This window comes from Natator depressus, chromosome 1 (genome assembly GCF_965152275.1).
Source record: "Natator depressus isolate rNatDep1 chromosome 1, rNatDep2.hap1, whole genome shotgun sequence".
Lineage (NCBI taxonomy): Eukaryota > Metazoa > Chordata > Testudines > Cheloniidae > Natator > Natator depressus.
Genome location: NC_134234.1, coordinates 256,869,926 through 256,889,771, shown reverse-complemented (window position 1 = coordinate 256,889,771; position 19,846 = coordinate 256,869,926). Strand labels below are relative to the sequence as shown.

At 42.5% G+C, this 19,846-nt stretch overlaps 1 protein-coding gene across 1 annotated transcript in view; it reads right to left on the bottom strand.

Moving 5' to 3' along the window:
- Positions 1–872: 872 nt before the first annotated feature.
- The window catches only part of ADSL (adenylosuccinate lyase), a 46,785-nt gene continuing 27,811 nt past the window's right edge, over positions 873–19,846 (bottom strand). The window contains exons 5-13 of the mRNA XM_074941646.1: positions 9,537–9,708; positions 9,163–9,209; positions 8,543–8,633; positions 6,645–6,714; positions 5,338–5,485; positions 4,611–4,701; positions 3,958–4,047; positions 1,392–1,568; positions 873–1,024 (exon numbers count right to left, since the gene is read on the bottom strand). Of these exons, the coding sequence (XP_074797747.1) occupies positions 938–1,024; positions 1,392–1,568; positions 3,958–4,047; positions 4,611–4,701; positions 5,338–5,485; positions 6,645–6,714; positions 8,543–8,633; positions 9,163–9,209; positions 9,537–9,708 (973 nt within the window). The 3' untranslated portion in view covers positions 873–937. The remainder of the gene's footprint in view (positions 1,025–1,391; positions 1,569–3,957; positions 4,048–4,610; positions 4,702–5,337; positions 5,486–6,644; positions 6,715–8,542; positions 8,634–9,162; positions 9,210–9,536; positions 9,709–19,846) is intronic.

The window sequence follows — 19,846 nt, the reverse complement described above, 5'->3', positions numbered from 1 at the left end:
ACTCAGAAAAAACTAGCAACTCCCCGAAATTCTTTTGCATCTGTGAGAGTCCCTACCCTCTCTTTCCTCACCATAAGGGAACACGTTCTTGGTAGACAAATGATTTTTGTATCCTTGTATGTTCTTTTGGTTGCATTTCAACAGCTCCTACCTATAACCAGTGATTCTGAGCAGCACTGCTCATCCTTAAAGCCAACAGCCACTGGGCCTGGACGTAAGGGTCACCTTGGTTGGTACCCCACTCCACATCTTTTACGTATGATTATTGTACACTACAGCCGGAGATTCTGGTACAGCACAGACATGTTATGGCTGGATTGTGTCACAGGTATTGTCGAGGACCACCACTATGATGAAAAGTAATCAGGCCCAGGCTGTCTCCCTTCACTACTCCTAATCATCTAGCCAAAGCAGGTGTTAAGCGATGAAATCAAAATCATAGTCCTCCCACAGTCACTTCCAAGGAAACAGCTCCCACCAATACCTTGGCACCACTGTGGACAACAGATTAACAGCAGACAAATGAGACAAGAAAGCTGGTTTCCCTTTGCCCATGCCCTTCAACTGATGATAAATTTGTAGATGCAACCGAGTCCCTAGTGCTGCCTACTTAATCCGCTTGAAACATACCACAAGAAGAGAGGAGAATGTGTGTGATGGAGTTGTCACTCTAGTTTGGTCATTGCAAAACCAGAACAAACGTGGGCATTATGCCAGCCTCCTCCCAGCAACCCCAACACAAAGGAGAGGGTGGCTGGCTATACAGCAGACCCAGAATAAGCAGTGCCACCACATATCTGGGAAGCGTGAGTGTGAGCCCTGGGGTGGCTATGTCACACCCAGGGTACAGACACCCACAAGTATAGACACAGTAAATAGATTTGGTTTATTAAGGTTTTTAATATCACTCACACCCCTATACATCCACAAGCCCAGCCTAAAGTGCCAGTTCCATTTTCACACCCATCTTGCTTTGGTATGGGATCAGCATTGGGCAAGCTTCCTCCTTCAGGAACCTCGCCACCTGCTCAAGGGGAAAGAGGAAGGGAAGGTTAGAAAAACAAATGGGTTCTTCTCTGTGCTTCATTCAGCTCCAGCTTGTGGCCCCAAGGTCTCAGTCTCACAGACCCAATCACCCAGCAAATCAAAGATCGAAGACTATGGGGGAGATAGAAGGGAACTGAGATGGACAGAAAAGGGAAGGGATGCCTTATGTGGCTTAGAAAGTGGTAACCCCTCCTTCCTTTAGAAGAATGGGCAGAGATCCAGTCCTGTAGAGGAAGTGGCAGAGATACAGAAAGTGGATTGTCTCAGACACATAAAGGGACATGGTTTGGATAATTTATGGCATGACGCCCCATAACACCTTAAGCTGCTTCCTGCAACCTCACCTGCTGGGAAGCACGTCCAGTGAAGGAGGTAGGCTCCAAGAGGCTCTCCAGTTGTCCCTGGATGGGGCTGAAGTAGGGGTCAGCACGGATCCGAGCAATGAGGTCATTATCCCCCCCTTCCTGTTTCACAACAGCAGCTGCCTGCTGGGAAAGAATGCGTATCTTCTCATGGCAATCCTAGGGGAAAGAGCCATCATCATGTTACTCACAGCACACCTCAAGCCAGCTGACTCACTGGTGCATGGAGGGTAGAGGTTGGTCATAGGCTGTTTTATTCCATAGCATAGGAATGAAACAGCTAAAGTTTGTATCATAGCTATTTAAGGCCAATCACTGCTTCACCACAGCACAGTGTGCGCACACATGTGCTGCACAGTGCATCCTTTAAACTTTTCCCCCTGAGGTGAAGGGTCTGAATTATAAATACATTCCTTGTTTAATTATACTACACCCACAAAATAAGATGGTGAACTCTTTCCACTCCCTCAAGCCCTTCCTTAGGGACACACTGTGGGATACTTTTAGTAATTCTAACCCATCTATGGTCTGTTGCTGGAAAATCATGATGACTGTTACCAAAGCATTCTATAAACTGGGCAAGCAGGAATTCCTTATCCACCACTAATTGCCCCTGAGGTGCAGGGTACATTCCAGAAGTTTAACAGCACAAAACATTCACAAGTTTGGAAAGGAAGAGAAGAAAACTGTCCAGCTTAGCAAGCAGGGAGAACATAGTTACCCAAAGTGAGTTAAGGTTTATTTGGAAAAAAAAAAAGGGGCCCAAAATATCCCCTCCAAGGAAAATACTACAGGATGGGGCACTGGGGGAGGTAACATCCATAAGGATTCCCTTAAAGAAATGCCCCTGAATGGAAAAGGCTGTGCCAGCCAGTCTCCAAACCTAGGAAAACCAATGCCAGGCACGGGTGTCTGCACAAAGACCCTGTACCTCCACACTGGCCCTCATCCCCACCCATGTAGCTCCAGTGGAGCCATGTCAACAGACACCACCAGCTGTGCTTTCCCAGAACCCTAAGATGATTATTTTTGACTAATGCCCTTCCCACCCCCATAGTGCCAATGGCCCGCTTGCTCCTCCAGTGCACCGCTCAGTTCCCCATTGCAGATCTAGAGAGCACTCTATATGGGGTCCAGAGGTGACGGTGATGGTGCCAGCACCATATAGGCAAATGAGTCCCCATCTCCTAGCTTGGAAAGAGAAGATCACCCCTGGTAGGATCTGTGGGAGATCACTTGGATTAAAGAGAGCACAAAAGCAGAACAAGTTGAAGTTAGTCAAAGGATTTAATGGGAACAACAGGAGATTTTATTATAACTGTGTCTAGCTATAGCTAAATAGTACTCGAGAGAAAGTAGGCTCACTAATAAGAATAAAGTTAGCTCCAGTGTATGTCTACACTGCAATTAAAAACCCAGGGCTGGCCCATGTCAGCTGACTCGGGCTTGCGGGGCTGTCTAATTGCAGCATAGATTTTGGACTTCAACTGGGTTCTAGGACCCTGCCAGGAGAGAGGGTCTCAGAGCCTGGGTTCCAGCCAGAGCCCAGACATCTACACTGCAATTAAACAGCCCCTTAAGGGAATTAAGTAAGTTACAAAAAGCAAGTACACTGGCCCAAGCCAAACTGGAGGGGAGAAGTGTTCAGGAATGTCTAAGTGGGTTAGGAACACAAGTCCAATTGAAAGCTCCTAACTCACTTAAACAACCTGAAAATCCCACTCACTATTACCAACCTGCAAGTCTAATTTCTGTCAATAATAAAACGGTGAAACTAATATTTAGGGGGAAATTACTGTCTAGAGGCAAGTGGAAATATAAGCAGCATGAATTTATTAAGAATGAATCCTGCCAAGCAAGCTGATTACCTGATTTAGACTGAACTACAAAGCTAGTGATGATGGGAACATACAGTCATGGTGTTTGGATTGTATAGAATATTCAGTAACACTTGCTGTGAGACAGAGACTCAAATCAAATGGATCCGATATGAAGCCTGTCTCCTAGATTAAAAGCTGGCTGAAGGATCGTAAAGAGTAATGAAAAAAGCACTATATTGATTTTGTGGGGCAGGTATCTAGTGAGGTGCCACCTGGATGGGCATTCAGTACAGCCTTATTTAGCATCTTCATTATAGCAGTAATTTCCCACAGCGTTTTCGTTTACAAAAGGTATTCAATTTGTCATACTTGTTCCAGAAACAATCGTCCATCCTGAACTAGGTGCCTTTGCAACAAACAATTAAGAATTACAGTCTGCTGTCATAATCTAATGTAATAAATAATGGACAGCTCGCTACATCATAGGTGGATAGATATCCCCCCCACAGAGCTTCTAACAATGAATAAGAATTCCCCCAAGCTGCTCCCTTCCCAAATGACTGGGAGAAGACTGGCCCTGCAACATAATCATAAGATTAACAGCTCTGGTAGACCAAGGAGTTGCCAACGGAGAGAGGGAAAATAATTCCGAATTTTTTATATACCCCCATTCCTCAAGAGTATGACGCCTGGTAGTGAGCATCAGACCCTCCTAACTGGGTACATACCTGGCGATTACCCCCTGCTTTCACCATGGCCATGATGATATTCTCTGTGGCCATGAAGGGCAGCTCCTGTCGGATCCGCCTCTCAATCACCTAAAAAAATGAAAAGAAACAGACACTACCACACTGGAGTGGACAATCAGTAGATCCGATCAGGTATTTCCTGCCATACTCCTGCCCCATGATGCCCCAAATTGTACAACGGGGAAAAACAAAACAAAAGCCACCTTTTCCAGACCCAATCTAGAAATAAACATAATAAGACTGAAATGTTGAAATTTCATCCTAGCTAATGTTACTGCAGGTGTGAGTCACATTCATGTAATTGCCTACACTTTCTTGAATCTTAGTAAGAGAGCTCGTTCAACCATATCCTGTGGCAGCAAGTTCCACAAGTTAGTCGTGTACCTCAGAAAACAGTATTTTCTTTGATCTGTTTTAAGTTTGTTGCATTTTAATTTCTTCAAGAGCCCTCTGATTTTTGTAGAGCAAAGAAAAGTGCCATTGTGAGAAACTGGACAGCTTGGCTCGGCAGTCCTTAGGAATAATCACTGAGCCAGCAGATAAGAATTCAATGCTCTGAGTGGGATGGCTTCTTCTGCAGGCTCGCAGTGCTAACGGGGATGCAGGACTGCACATAAGTTCTGTTACTTTACCTTGGGGTACACCACAAGTCCTTCGGAGATATTCTGCAGCGTGCTCAGTATGATGTCAGCTGTGAGGAAAGCCTCAGCCAGACACACACGCCTGTGAAACAAATGTAACCGGGGTGTCTGGGTTAGCAAAAAAGAATGAGGCAGCTTAACTCAACCCCTAGCACCTGCACATGTCTCTCTAGATGGTAACTCCCCCACCCAACAGCCAGAACTATTCTTTATAGGCACTTCCTGCTGGGACAGGCCAGAACTGGGGAAGCTAGGAGCAACCTACAGCACCTGCTGTTGGGACAGGCCAGGACAAGAAGAGCAGTGTGTTACCATTACCCATGGCTACTGCACCATTCCCAGGTACTGCTGTTCTCCTTTTCAGAGGATCTTTACTGTGTAAAACATTGATTATTGCCTTACTCAAAGAGAGAAGTCAGTTTACAGCCTCTGTTGCTGGGCTCCCAATGTCCTCCAATGATGTTGCTTGTCATAAAGCGGTGTCTGCCAGCATGAGGTTCAGAATTGAGGGGTGTAGATTAAAAATACTATATTCTAAATATGTCAGTGTATTGTTCCCTACAAGCCCTTTCTAAGCACTGCATTGAGCGAGAGGAGAACATTTACCCCAAACCAGTTTTAAGCCTCTAAAGCCAGCCTCTTCATTTATTTCATCAATAACTAGGATTTCTCTGCTCACTACCCTCCCCCTGGCCAGCTGTGGAGCACGTGGATGGACCTGTTCGCGCTGTCATCCAAGGTGCGCTCAAACCACTGCACGGAGGCTGTATGGAGTGGATTCAGGACCAGAGTCATCAGGTGGCGAGCCAGGCTGCAGCAGCGCTCTGAACGCATTGGATTCCTCTTGTAAGGCATGGCGCTGGAACCTGCAGGCAAGAAAAATATGGGGAGAGGGGATGGTAAAAAGAGAGCAGGAGACAAAACACACAGAAGAGGAGAGATCAAAGATACTGGCCTTCCCAAGAGAGAGAGAAAAAAAAATCCATCGTTCACTTTTCAGTCTGATTCATACTATGCAGAGCCACAAGGTGGGAGAGGTAATATCTTTTATTGGACCAATTTCTGTGGTGAAACAGACAAGCTTTTGAGCTTGTACGGATCTCTTCAAGCTCAAAAGCTTGTCTCTCTTACCAGCAGAAGTTGGCCCAATAAAAGATATTGCCTCCCCCACCTTGTCTTTTTAATACTCTGGGACCAACACTGCATCATACTATGCAGGTCTTTTCGAAACCACCTCCCCCGAACCAGAACTGTATCTGTACTTGCAGAGGAAAAAGTGGGGGCCTTAACTCCTAACCCTGGAAGATTACTTTATCAATATAAAAGAAATAAATGAGGATGAGCTACTTTAGTGTGCTGTATTTTGCATCTCTGCTCAATGGCCTACCCATGACAGTCAGCAACCTGCAGCGACAGTGACTGAAAGTCTGAGGATTCAATATTTAAAAAACGACCTGTCAATATTTAAAAAGCCTGTCGCTCTAGTATGGCTGAGGTAACTGACGTGGGTGAGGACCGAAAATGCTGACTCATCCTAGAACATCAACTTGGGTGGCTGGGCCTTCTCAGTTCCAGCTTCACAGCTCTGGAGTTCTTGCCCCTTCTCTGTATACATCACAGCTACATCAGGGACTGATTTCAGTACAAGGCTCCAGCCTGGTTTTACTCTTCCAAGTTTGTTAATATACAAATGACAGCAATACTGAGCCAATTAACTTTAATGGGAGTGGAGAGTGCTCCGCTCCTCTCAGAATCAGGCCCTCATCTGTGCTGGGGTGGGGAGCAAGGGCATTATTATTTCTGCACTTTGACTTATTTGGGCATAACATTGGATTTTGCTTGTTAATAAATTGTTAGACAGGCACAGACAGATTAAAAAAAATTAACTTTTTAATTAAAAGCAATTTATGCCAGTGACATCACTATTGTTGCTGGGATGAAGGCGCTGGTGAGGAGATCACCAAGACGAACGAAAAGATAAGCTAACTGGAACATGTATTACGAACCAATATCTGCCACTCTTACCAATCTGGTCTGTCTCGAAAGGTTCCTCTATCTCCTTGAGGTTGGCCAGAAGGCGGATGTCAGTACAGATCTAAAAAAAAGCAACAAGAGCAAATGAACAAAGCTGTTCTCACCAGTATTAGGTAGTGTGTCTGAGGACACTGTGTTTATGTCCATGGAGTAGCTTGGGGGAGAGAAAATAATTCCCTTCAAAAAGCGAGCAACTCCAAAATTAAGGCTTTAGACTTCTTATGAAAAAATTAAGGTTCAATCAATATTACAAATTAATCACATCAATATCCACATTAGACAACCAGAAAGCTGCAATCTGGTTTCCTGACAGGGTAGCACCTCAGAGAAGACAGAGGCCAATTTCCATAGGGGTTGCAATTTTTCTGAAACTTCCTAATTTATACTTAAAGAGCTCAAGTCAAAAGAATCGGGAAGAAGGAAGGGATGTTTGTCCTACTGAGATATGACAGGACTCCGTAACAGTCAAGGGAGAGAAGATAAATTAGTAAACATTGATACATAATTTAAGTCTACATTGTGCTTAAACACTGAAATGTTCACTGACCAGAGAACATACAGTCTAAATAAGACAGGATAAACTACCACAAGTCAGAAGTGCAGGCAAGGGAGAGTGTGGGGATAATCAAAGAGGAAAAATCCCACAAGGACGTATCTCCGCGAGAGAAGCAATTCAATGGGAGGAACGTACTGAGGGAGGAAATGGTGAGATTTTAAAACATGTTCCATTAGGGAGGGCATTTATTCTAACTGGATTAGCCTTAACACAAATTTGATTGCTATCTTGCTTGGGATCTCCCCCCTTAGAGTCTTTCTAAGTGAATTCATTTTACTTGCTGTCAAAGTTCCTTCCCCACTCTGAACTCTAGGGTACAGATGTGGGGACCTGCATGAAAGACCCCCTAAACTTATTCCTATCAGCTTAGGTTAAAAACTTCCCCAAGGTACAAACTTTGCCTTGTCCTGAAACTGTATGCTGCCACCACCAAGCGTTTTAAACACAGAACAGGGAAAGAGCCCACTTGGAAACATCTTCCCCCAAAATATCCCCCCCAAACCCCTTTCCTGGGGAAGGCTTGATGATAATCCTCACCAATTGGTACAGGTGAACACAGACCCAAACCCTTGGATCTTAAGAACAATGAGAAAATCAATCAGGTTCTTAAAAGAAGAATTTTAATTAAAGAAAAGGTAAATGAATCACCTCTGTAAAATCAGGATGGTAAAATACCTTACAGGATAATCAGATTCAACACATAGAGAATCCCTCTACGCAAAACCTTAAGTTACAAAAAGACACAAAAACAGGAATATACATTCCATCCAGCACAGCTTATTTTACCAGCCATTAAACAAAAGGAAATCTAATGCATTTCTAGCTAGATTACTTACTAACTTAATAGGAGTTGTGAGGCTGCATTCCTGATCTGTTCCCAGCAAAAGCATCATCCAGACAGACGAACCCTTTGTCCGTCCCCCCCCCTCCAGATTTGAAAGTATCTTGTCCCCTCATTGGTCATTTTGGGTCAGGTGCCAGCGAGGTTATCTTAGCTTCTTAACCCTTTACAGGTGAAAGGGTTTTGCCTCTGGCCAGGAGGGATTTTATAGCACCGTATACAGAAAGGTGCTTACTCTTCCCTTTATATTTATGGCACATGCCCTTTGCACCACTCTCAAATAAGAAAACAGGTATGGGATTCTCCTGGTGCTCTGATATCTGAGACAAAACTTCTACTGAAGAAATAGTCTGGTAGAGCAGAGAACATTTAAGCACTGAACTCCAACTCATGTTTCCTGTGGAAAGTGTTCTGCATCAGGATCTCCCTCCCCAACCCCCTTAGATTGACAATGTTTCCCTTCCATACTGAGTTTGGACACAAGGACCTCACCTTGTGTATGGATGCCGCTAGACTGGCTAGCACAGATAGGACTTCAACATCCACTTTGCGGCTGTAGGTCTGCCCTGTGACGAGATAAGCTCTGGAAACAAAAACCAAAGATAAAGCCCTCTGGACACAAGCACTATTAAAATAGAACTGAGTGAGAATGCGCGCTGTACGGGCACAAATGCTGCAGAGCTCTGCCTGGCTAACACCAATGTGTGGCTTGACCTGCAATACTTCACTTGACTTCCTGGCTTCTCAGTCACATTTGATGGGACACTTGATTCATGCTGCTGTGCTCCTTGGGCTGGCATGCAGGCGTGTAGCGACAGGGGAGGAAGAACAGGAGCCCATACTTTGACAGGGTGAAAAACGTGTAAGGGAGAGAAGTAGAAACAGAGACCTAGCTGGGAGGTGGAGTTTCCTTCGCAGAGCTACATTGTGGAGTGTGGGTTGGAAAGGAACAGAACCAGGTGAAAGTGCTCTCTAAATGTAAGCCCAACAGAGTGGAAGTTAGTTAGCTGGATAGAAGAACCTGTGTTGCTGTGGACAGTGGGAGAAGGTGTCAGGCTATTAATTCTCCTTGGCATATTTTAGAGTTCAAGGTAAGCAAGCTTTTCACATACCGCTTAAATCCTGCCTTCACAGTCACCAGTCTGTCCAGCTCCTCCACCTCAGGAGAAAAAACAGACAGGAACCTCAGAAAGTAGTGATTGAAGCGTCAAACATGCAGGGTTTAAGGGATACTGACAGAGGACAAAAATGCAAAGGCTTCAACTCCCCCTCCCTTCTGAACCACTACGAGCTCTGCCAGCACACCTCAACCCTGTCCTGAAGCACCCCCACCATTACAATTCTGCTCTCCGAGAGCTCTGCCAATGAACCTTCATAGTGACCCACTGTGTCCATGCTTATTTGACTTTGTGGGGGAGGAGAGGGTCTAGGGTCGATCTTCTCAACCCGCTTACTGGGAATTTTGACCACTGGATTGATGACTCACTTTATCATGATCTCCCTCAAACAGTTGCAAGAAGCTGGCTTGGGTGCCAGTGGTGCCTTTTACACCACGAAATCGCAAGTCGTCTCGAGCCCGCTCCAGGTTCCGCAGGTCCATGCACAGGTCCTGGATCCACAGGCAGCAGCGTTTCCCCACTGTGGTTAGCTGTGCAGGCCTGAGTGTAACCAAGGCAGATTGTCATTGTGTCACCACCTGCACACAGTCTTTGCACAGCCTCGCTAGGAAGGGAGGCACTCAGATACCAGTGTAACAAGAACCATCATGACTCCTTCCTTTCAAATCTGAAGGGTCTGAGATAAGAGACAGTAACGAAGGAACTGAAAGGCCAGGTTATGGAAAAGAGATTTAAAAGCTAAATATACGGACATCTGGGAGCCACTGAGGGATGGTGGTGGCATAGTTTTGCAGCTCCTTTCCCCACCTCCTGAAATACACAACCAGCATTGAGCGAATAGCTTCTTTAAATCAAATATTCATCAGATCTTATTCCACAACTCTTTAAATTTAATACCATTATGGATCCTGGTCCATCTCCAGACTTCCTACAACATCCTAGAAAGCAGAAGCGGTCAAACAGTCCTCTTGCAGCCAAAATGGCTGACCAGGGAGAGGCCACCCCTCTGACAGGAGATTAAATTATGGACTAGCTAAAACAAATTGAGTGAACAGATTATTTTAAGAAACCTATCTGAAGATATAAGGGAGATCAAATACATTACTAGCACACATCAAGCTAATCTGCAAGGCTTGGCATTAGAATCATAGAATCATAGAATATCAGGGTTGGAAGGGACCTCAGGTGGTCATCTAGTCCAACCCCCTGCTCAAAGCAGGACCAATCCCCAATTTTTGCCCCAGATCACTAAATGGCCCCCTCAAGGATTGAACACTCAACCCTGGGTTTAGCAGGCCAATGCTCAAACCACTGAGCTATCCCTCCCCCTCCCAAAGACTGTCATGATTTTTAAACCAGTCTCTCAATTTTTGAGGTGTGGGGAGGGTTATATGATTTTTTAATATTTCATAGAATCATAGAATATCAGGGTTGGAAGGGACCTCAGAAGGTCATCTAGTCTAACCCTGTGCTTAAAGCAGGACCAATCCCTGACTTTTGCCCCAGATCCCTAAATGGCCCCCTCAAGGATTGAACTCACAACCCTGGGTTTAGCAGGCCAATGCTCAAACCATTGAGCTATCCCTCCCCCCCAGGGGAGGGACTAGCTCAATGGTTTGAGGACCAGAGGAAGCTAGAATCTCCTTGGGGACTAGAGGAAGCTAGAATCTCCTTGCTAGAAGACACAGTCAGTACTATGAATATAACCTAAAGGAAGAGGAAAAAACTATTAAAGCACTACATGTAAGGTTAATTATCTCAAGGGAAGATCATGGAGAAAATCTGAGAATTGTAGGTTTCCCACAAGGGCTGGAAAAGGGAGGCATGTGGAATTTTTACCCACCATGTGGCCAGTGCTTTTCTCTCCTCTCTCTTGATCAGAACTTAGATACTGAGAGCCCACCTCTCCTTTGCATCCAAACCCTCTCCAAATGCAAAGCCCCAGGCCAGAATTGTAAGATTTTAAACATGCAATATTAAGGAACTCATTCTTAAAAAAGCCTCTGAACTGAAAAACCTAACATGAAAGGGACATAGGCTGATGATGTTCCTTGATTACACTAAGGACGTGGTGGAAAGAGAGGACTACATTCAATAGATCTATCCACGCCATAGAAAATACAGCCAGGATGCATTAAAACAACATTAGCAGATCAGTCACTGCAGTGAGAGAATTCAGTTCTCAATCTAACAACAAACTGTACAGGGCAAATCCACCATTTTATCTCCTCCTTCCCAGGTGTCATTTCTTTGAAGTTCCCTCGTTTCACCAGCAGAGGGAGACAGCTGGGGAGCAAGATGGTGGGGACTAGGATCTCATCTTTAACTGAATTATGCCCCTGCTGGCGCTCCAGCTGGACTCGGAAAGCAGGTACGGGTTCCAGCTGCTGCTGCTGGGAAGTTGGAGTGCTACAATAGAGCCACACCTGTTTTGCCTGCATCTACCCTACCTCCCTGTCCCTGATGATTCCAATGTACTGGGGTACACCCACCTTTGAGACCCTGACTCCAAGTAAACAGCTTCACCCGATGTGGGGACTCTTTACATGCATGGATTGGCAAGGCTCAACAGAGAAGTGTGATTTTGTTTTCTATTAGAGGCACCTTCCCTCCCCCTGGAACCTTTTTCAACCCCCCCTTGCATCAACAATTTTACTTTCCTTCATCCCCATTTAATTTTCTATATTTCAGGTTTATAGTAAATCTGGAAATATTCAATCCATTTCCCCTAAACCTACAGGATTCCAGATCTAAACAATGTAATGAAGATTTCAGTTTAAGGATGAATCTTTTCAATTCCCCAACTGTAAAGAAATGTGATCTTCTAAAATGCTATCCAAGAAGAAAGAAAAGGAGGACTTGTGGCACATTAGAGACTAACAAATTTATTTGAGCATAAGCTCCTTTTCTTTTTGCGGATACAGACTAACAAGGCTGCTACTCTGAAACCTATCCAAGAATAGTTATTATTGCTGGGTACGATTTACCACATTACTGATAATGTGTTAGTATGAGTGTCAGTTTTTTTCAGTAATATTAGTTCAGGTTCTTTTCTTTAGTTTTTATTTTTGGAAAATGAGTTGAAATATATGTTATGCTGATTTACATTGCTGATGTAATTAACTATTGAGCAATGGCATTCACACTATAATCCAACGTGGACAAAGCTCTAGTGGGAAAAGTTTAAGAACTGTTCTGCTTATGAACTCATCTACAGATAATTCAGTTATGCCAGAATATGATTATTTAAACTACTATAGACTTGTTCTTCAGTTTAGATGCTAATCTTCCTTCAGAAACCATGCCCTCCCCTGAGATGAAACTATTTATTCTTTAAAAAGTTAGAAAGAATCTGGTTACACCCTGAGTGGTTTTTTTTTTGGGGGGGTGGGTGGGGTGTGTTAGGAGAGTGACAAGGCACATGTTCGTAAGTCCTCCTGGACTTATTCAAACTGAAACAGGACCTAAGTTATGTATTTTTTATTATGTAGTTTTGGAAAACTTAGAAAAACTGAGAAAAAGAAATGATCAATCTTTTAGCTTCACTGATCTGTCTTACTCTGTCCCCTTTCCATTCCCTTTCATGTCCCCGGTGTGGTGAGGGGGAACTTAGATATAACTTTCCTAGATCTGGAATTAACAATGGCCCAAGCAATGACACTATTCAGGCACCTGATAGAGAGATATTTGACCTAAAAGCACTCTTTAGGGCTAATATTATATTTTGTGTTTCTTAGAACATCAAAAGGGTCAATCACCCATTAAAAAGAAAAAGAATTATCACTAATCCAAAAACAGTAAAAGCAGATATTATCTTCCTATAGAAAACCCACCTTAATGGCTTGGAGGCAGAGAAATTTAGGAGAGAATGGATGTTTAACAATTTCTCCTCCACAGTCAAAGGTCCAGCAATAGCGTTTCACAAAAGACTCAATTTACAAATTCTAGATGTAAATAAAGATAAGGAAGGTAGATTTTTTGGTGGTGAAGGCTATGATCTCTGACTCTATATACCCTAATTATTGTATGATTATGTATATAGATCAAATAAAGATGATCCAAATGTTTTTAAACAAGTTTTTTCCAAAATTAATATCCCACTAGAACCAATCATCATAGCAGGAGATTTTAATGAGCTGTCTGACACTTTTTTTAGATAAATGAGGCCGGCCCCAACATATACAATCACATGCTAGAAACATTACAGAAGATTATATGGAAGAACTGGGGTTAAAAGATGTATGTTGGTTGCAGACCACCACAATGAAAGATTTTGCTTTTTTTTTCTCCCCACATTCCACATATTCACACATAGATTTCTTAATAATTTCTATGATTCTGATGTACTCACTGCTTAATAATGAAATCAAGTCTATCATGACCTCTGATCATGCACCAGCGTTACTACAATCTTCCCTTCCCAACACAAACTGGACTTGCAGAAGGAGACTGTACTTTTTCTTTTGAAAGATATAGTTCTGAAAATGTTTGTCACTGAAGAAATTTTGTTGTTCTTCAAAACAAGTGACACACCAGAGTGATCCTGATCCACCCTAAGGGATACACTAAGTTTTTATTAGGGGCAGGATAATTTCCTACTCAGTAGGTAGGAAGAGAGCTAGCCAGGATTGGCTCCTGGAATTAACTGAATGACTTACAGCTATGGATTTAGAATGTGCCAACTACGCCTCTGTAGAGCAAATATAAAATTAGAGACTTAAAGTTGGCTTAAGTTTGGTTAAAGAAATAACTAGCAAGTAAAAGAGAGGCCTTGAAAGTACTGAGTGGTAAGGCCACAAGGAATGGAGCAGGGAGCATGTGTGGGTCAAAAAATAATTAAAGAGATAAAAAAAAGTTTCTAAAAAGAACGCCTCTGCCTGAGAGGGATGACTGCAGTTCATTTTAAAGAAGACAAACAAAATTTTCTTAAAAGGAGACAACATGGCCTTTCCCACTCCATATACCAGTGTTAACTTAAAAGTAGGGTTGTCAATTAATCCCCGTTAACTCATGAGATTAACTCAAAAAAAGAATAGAGATTAATTACAGTTTTAATCGCACTGTTAAACAATAGACTACCAATTGAAATTTATTAAATATTTTTGGATATTTTTCTACATTTTCAAATATACGGATTTCAGTTACAACACAGAATACGAAGTGTACACTGCTCACTTTATATTATTTTTTATTACAAATATTTGCACTGTAAAAATGATAAAAGAAATAGTATTTTTCAATTTACCTCATAAGTACTGTAGTGCAACCTCTTTAGCTAGAAAATGCAACTTACAAATGTAGATTTTTTGTTACATAAAATTGTACTAAAAAAACCAAAACAATGCAAAACTTAAGAGTCTACAAGTCCACTCAGTCCTACTTGTTCAGCTAATCGCTAAGACAAACAAGTTTGTTTACATTTACGAGAGATAATGCTGCCCGTTTCTTATTTACAATGTCACCAGAAAGTGAGAACAGGCATTCGCATGGCACTTTTGTAACCAGCATTGCAAAGTATTTGGCATTGCAAGGTATTTACGTGCCAGATATGCTAAACTACAGAACCCAAACCACCAAAAAAGAAAATCAACCTTCTGCTGGTGGCATCTGACTCAGATGATGAAAATGAACACGTGTTGGTGTACACTGCTTTGGATTATCAGCAGCATGGATGCATGTCCTTTGGAATGGTGGATGAAAAATGAATGGACATGTGAATCTTTAGCGCAGCTGGCATGTAAATATCTCGTGATGCCAGCTGCAACAGTGCCATGTGAACACCTGTTCTCACTTGCAGGTGACATTGTGAACAAACTTTTTGTCTGAGCCTATGGCTGAACAAGCAATAGGACTGAGTGGATTGTGGGCAATAAAGTTTGACATTGTTTTATTTTTGAATGCAGTTATTTTTTGTACATAATTCTACATTTGAAAGTTCAACTTTTATGATAAATAGACTGCACTACAGTACTTGTATTAGGTGAACTGAAAAATAGTATTTCTTGTTTTTTACAGTGCAAATATTTGTAATCAAAAATAAATAAAGTGAGCACTGTACACTTTGTATTCTGTGTTGTAATTCAAATCAATATTTGAAAATGTAGAAAACATCCAAAAATATTTAAATAAGTGATATTCTATTGTTGAACAGTGCAATTAATCACGATTAATTTTTTAAATCACTTGGCAGCCCTAGTATAAAGTAAATAGACTGACTTCAGCACGAGCCAAATTTGCTCATTTTAGACTCAAACATACCGAGAGTCGGGGGAGAGAGCAGGGAAAATTCTTACATACAGATTAAAAGTGAGAGGTTAAAGTCCCGAATAGTATCAATCAAATCAGAACAAGGGCAGGTTATTGCTAATCACAATCAGTCATCAATTTTTGAAATTCCACCTGACCCAGAAGAACTGAATAATTTTGTTAAAACTCTTAACCTCCCACAAATCTCAGAAGAGCAGCTGGGCAGGCTGGCCTCTCCTTGCAATCAGAGGAAATAATCAAGGCCAGGAAAGAAATGGGTCTCGGCAAGACCCTGAGCCCTGATGGCCTACTGATAGAATTCGATCAAAGTCTCAAAGAAATTCTGGTCCCTAAGCTGTTCTACATTTACAAAGATGTACATTACCTCCTACTATGAGGTAAGCACTAAATACTGTACTAATTAAACCGGGTAAGGAAGCGCAAAAGTGTAACAGCTATAGATTCATCTCTTTAATCAATACGGATATAAAAATACTTTCAAAAATATTGCCTAAGAGGCTTGAAAAAGTAACAACGGATAGGGTTCACCTCAAATCAGGGGGGATTTGTTAAAGAAGGCATGGTTCAGATAACACATCAGTTGATTAATGTTATGGCATTCCATCAACATGCTACAAATTCCCATGCAATCACTTCACCCAATGCAGAGAAAGCCTGTGACAGAATGAACTAACAATATCTGTTTCTTATCCTGTATACATTTGACTTGGGGAAACCCTTTATTTCATAGAGCTGTTATGTTTCAATCCCAACTCTCGTACCCTAAGAAACAGCGTAATATTTCCCACCTTGGATCGGTTTTAGGGAAGTAGACATGGATGCTCCCTCTCCCCACTCCCATTCAATCTGGCATTAGAACCACTTGCAGTACTAATTAGGGAACACCAAGGTATTCAAATCAAATCAGCGGCACTGCTATGGGTACCCGCATGGCCCCACAGTATGCCAACATTTTTATGGCTGGCTTAGAACAACGCTTCCTCAGCTCTCGTCCCCTAATGCCCCTACTCCACTTGCGCTACACTGATGACATCTTCATCATCTGGACCCATGGAAAAGAAGCCCTTGAGGAATTCCACCATGATTTCAACAATTTCCATCCCACCATCAACCTCAGCCTGGACTAGTCCACACAAGAGATCCACTTCTTGGACACTACAGTGCTAATAAGTGATGGTCACAACCACCACCCTATACCGGAAACCTACCGACCGCTATGCCTATCTACGTGCCTCCAGCTTTCATCCAGACCACACCACACGATCCATTGTCTACAGCCAAGCTCTATGATACAACTGCATTTGCTCCAACCCCTCAGACAGAGACAAACACCTACAAGATCTCAAGATCAAGCATTCTTACAACTACAATACCCACCTGCTGAAGCGAAGAAACAGATTGACAAAGCCAGAAGAGTACCCAGAAGTTACCTACTACAGGACAGGCCCAACAAAGAAAATTACAGAATGCCACTAGCCATCACCTTCAGCCCCCAACTAAAACCTCTCCAATGCATCATCAAGGATCCACAACCTATCCTGAAGGACGACCCATCACTCTCACAGATCTTGGGAGACAGGCCAGTCCTTGCTTCCAGACAGCCCCCGCAACCTGAAGCAAATACTCACCAGCAACCACACACCACACAACAGAACCACTAATCCAGGAAACTATCCTTGCCACAAAGCCCGTTGCCAACCGTGTCCACATATCCATTCAGGAGACACCATCATAGGGCCTAATCACATCAGCCACACTATCAGAGGTTCGTTCACCTGCACATCTACCAATGTGATATATGCCATCATGTGCCAGCAATGCCCCTCTGCCATGTACATTGGCCAGACTGGACAGTCTCTACGTAAAAGAATAAATGGACACAAATCAGACGTCAAGAATTATAACATTCAAAAACCAGTTGGAGAACAGTTCAATCTCTTTGGTCACTTGATTACAGACCTAAAAAGTGGCAATTCTTGAACAAAAAAACTCCAACGAGAGACTGCTGAATTGGAATTAATTTGCAAACTGGATACAATTAACTAAGGCTTGAATAAAGACTGGGAGTGGATGGGTCATTACACAAAGTAAAACTATTTCCCCATGTTTATTCTCCCTCTCCCTCCCCCCCCCCCCCCCCCCGTTCCTCACACGTTCTTATCAACTGCTGGAAATGGCCCACCTTGATTATCACTACAAAAGGTCCCCGCCCCCCCCCCCCGGCTCTCCTGCTGGTAATAGCGCACCTTACCTGATCATTCTTGTTACAGTGTGCATAGTAACACCCATTGTTTCATGTTCTCTATGTATATAAATCTCCCCACTATTTTCCACTGCACGCATCCGATGAAGTGAGCTGTAGCTCACAAAAGCTTACGCTCAAATAAATTGGTTAGTCTCTAAGGTGCCACAAGTACTCCTTTTCTTTTTGCGGATACAGACTAACACCACTGCTACTCTGAAACAAGGTATTCAAGGAATCAAATCAGGAACTCTGGTGACAAAAATCCTTCTATATGCAGACAACATCCTATTTATTAAAAACCCAGGTCAATCTATTCCAAATATTACAAACGATAGATAGCTTCAGTAAATTCACTGGCTACAGGATTAACTAGGGTAAGTCAGAAGGAATGAAGATCTCGTTAGATCTAGCTGGAAGTAGCTCTCCTATAGGGACATTTAGATGGCAACAGACAAACCTCAGATGGCGTGGCATCTTGTTCTCTAAGGAAATTAAAAACATAGTCAAGGTTAACCTAGCCCCATTAACCATGCAGTCAGCAAACGTTTCAAACAGATGGAAGGCACTACCCCTCTCCCTTCAGGGGTGGGGGTGGAGGAATGATACTTCCCAGGATACTTTTTATTCTGAATTCCCCCCTTCCCACATATTCCTTTTATTTTACTGAAATTGACAACACGTTCAGGTCTTTCTTGTGGGTGCTTGTAACAAAACATCCTTCCAAAGATAGAAGCCCTCTGTCAATACAGGTTGGTTTAGATCTCCCAACTTCACCGTTTACGGTAAGGCAATTTTTAGCCAAGCAGCACAGTGGTGTGTTCTTTGTGCTGTACAGCCCCAGACTCCAGCTGGAGGCAGAATTGGTTGATCCTTTACCCATTCCAATGCGCTGCACTCAGATTACCACAGATTCCCTAAAGAGCAATTACCAACTGTTGTGGCAGCCAGAAATACTTGGCGTACCACTTTGAAATTTAAAGACTCTCCCCCCACGCCACCTTCTATATACCAAGGCCTCTATCTGAAGTAACTTGAAACTGTATAAAACGCAACCCCATCATTTGGCCAGATGGATTTGAAAAGGGATTTTGACCATCAATTTATTGAAAATAATACTTTCCTCCATTTTACAATATTAAAAGGAAGGTTTGGTCTAGAGACTAAGAAGTGGCGGCAGTATAGCCAACTCAAACATGCTGTCTCCCACCTGTTTCGCCCCAATGCCTGAGCTACCCTGACCCACCTGAACTGCTTTCATTTCTCCAAATATTATCCAGATTGCCAAGACCTACGGCAACACTATATATACATACTTGGCCAGCAAATTTGAATTAAACATGGATTCCCTAAAAAAGAAATAGAAGGAGGAACTAGACCAATTATTCTCTGCTAATGGAAACACATTTTAGTCAGTGCTCCGACCTGCTCTTTGAACCTCCACTTAAGATTAATCCAGCAGAAAATGGAGACAACACTGGACACCTCTCACTGTTCAAAACAGGTGCCACTAAATCAGACAAATGTTGGCACTGTAATTCAGCAGATGCTAACTTAACCCATATGCTCTGGGAATGCTCCTATCCCTGTATGTTTTGGGCAGAACTTAACTGCAGACTTCTTTTTTTCCTATTAAATAGAATTGTGTTACAAGCTAAACGTACTATAAAAATGGAAATCAAAAAGCAGCCGACAACTGAAGACTAGAGCACAGACATAATAAGCTTGGCAACTACGGGAAGAATTGTATACTGAAAAAATTCTCAGATATGGAATGCTTTCCTGTTAGTATCTGAATGATCCTATTAACTGCATGGGCCCTGCTCTGAGTTCCCCCTCCTCACCATCTCTATCCCCTTCTTCTGAATGTTGCTTCTATTCTTTACCTTATTTTAATAATTTTACTATAACTAGTTGGATTTTTATAATCAAAATTGTTTTCGTAAATTGTGCAATACAAATGATTTATAATTTAACTGTTCAGATTATATATAATTAAATATTTCAGGTAATGGTTAAAGGTTAGGTAGCAAATGGTTAATATATTATGAGAAGTTCTTTATAGTTTGTATGTTTTTCTGTGTGTGGATATTTTAAAAATGTAATAAAGAGTTGTTAGAAAAATAAACTAAAAATGTACATCTTGCCTAAGTGACAACTAAGAATATG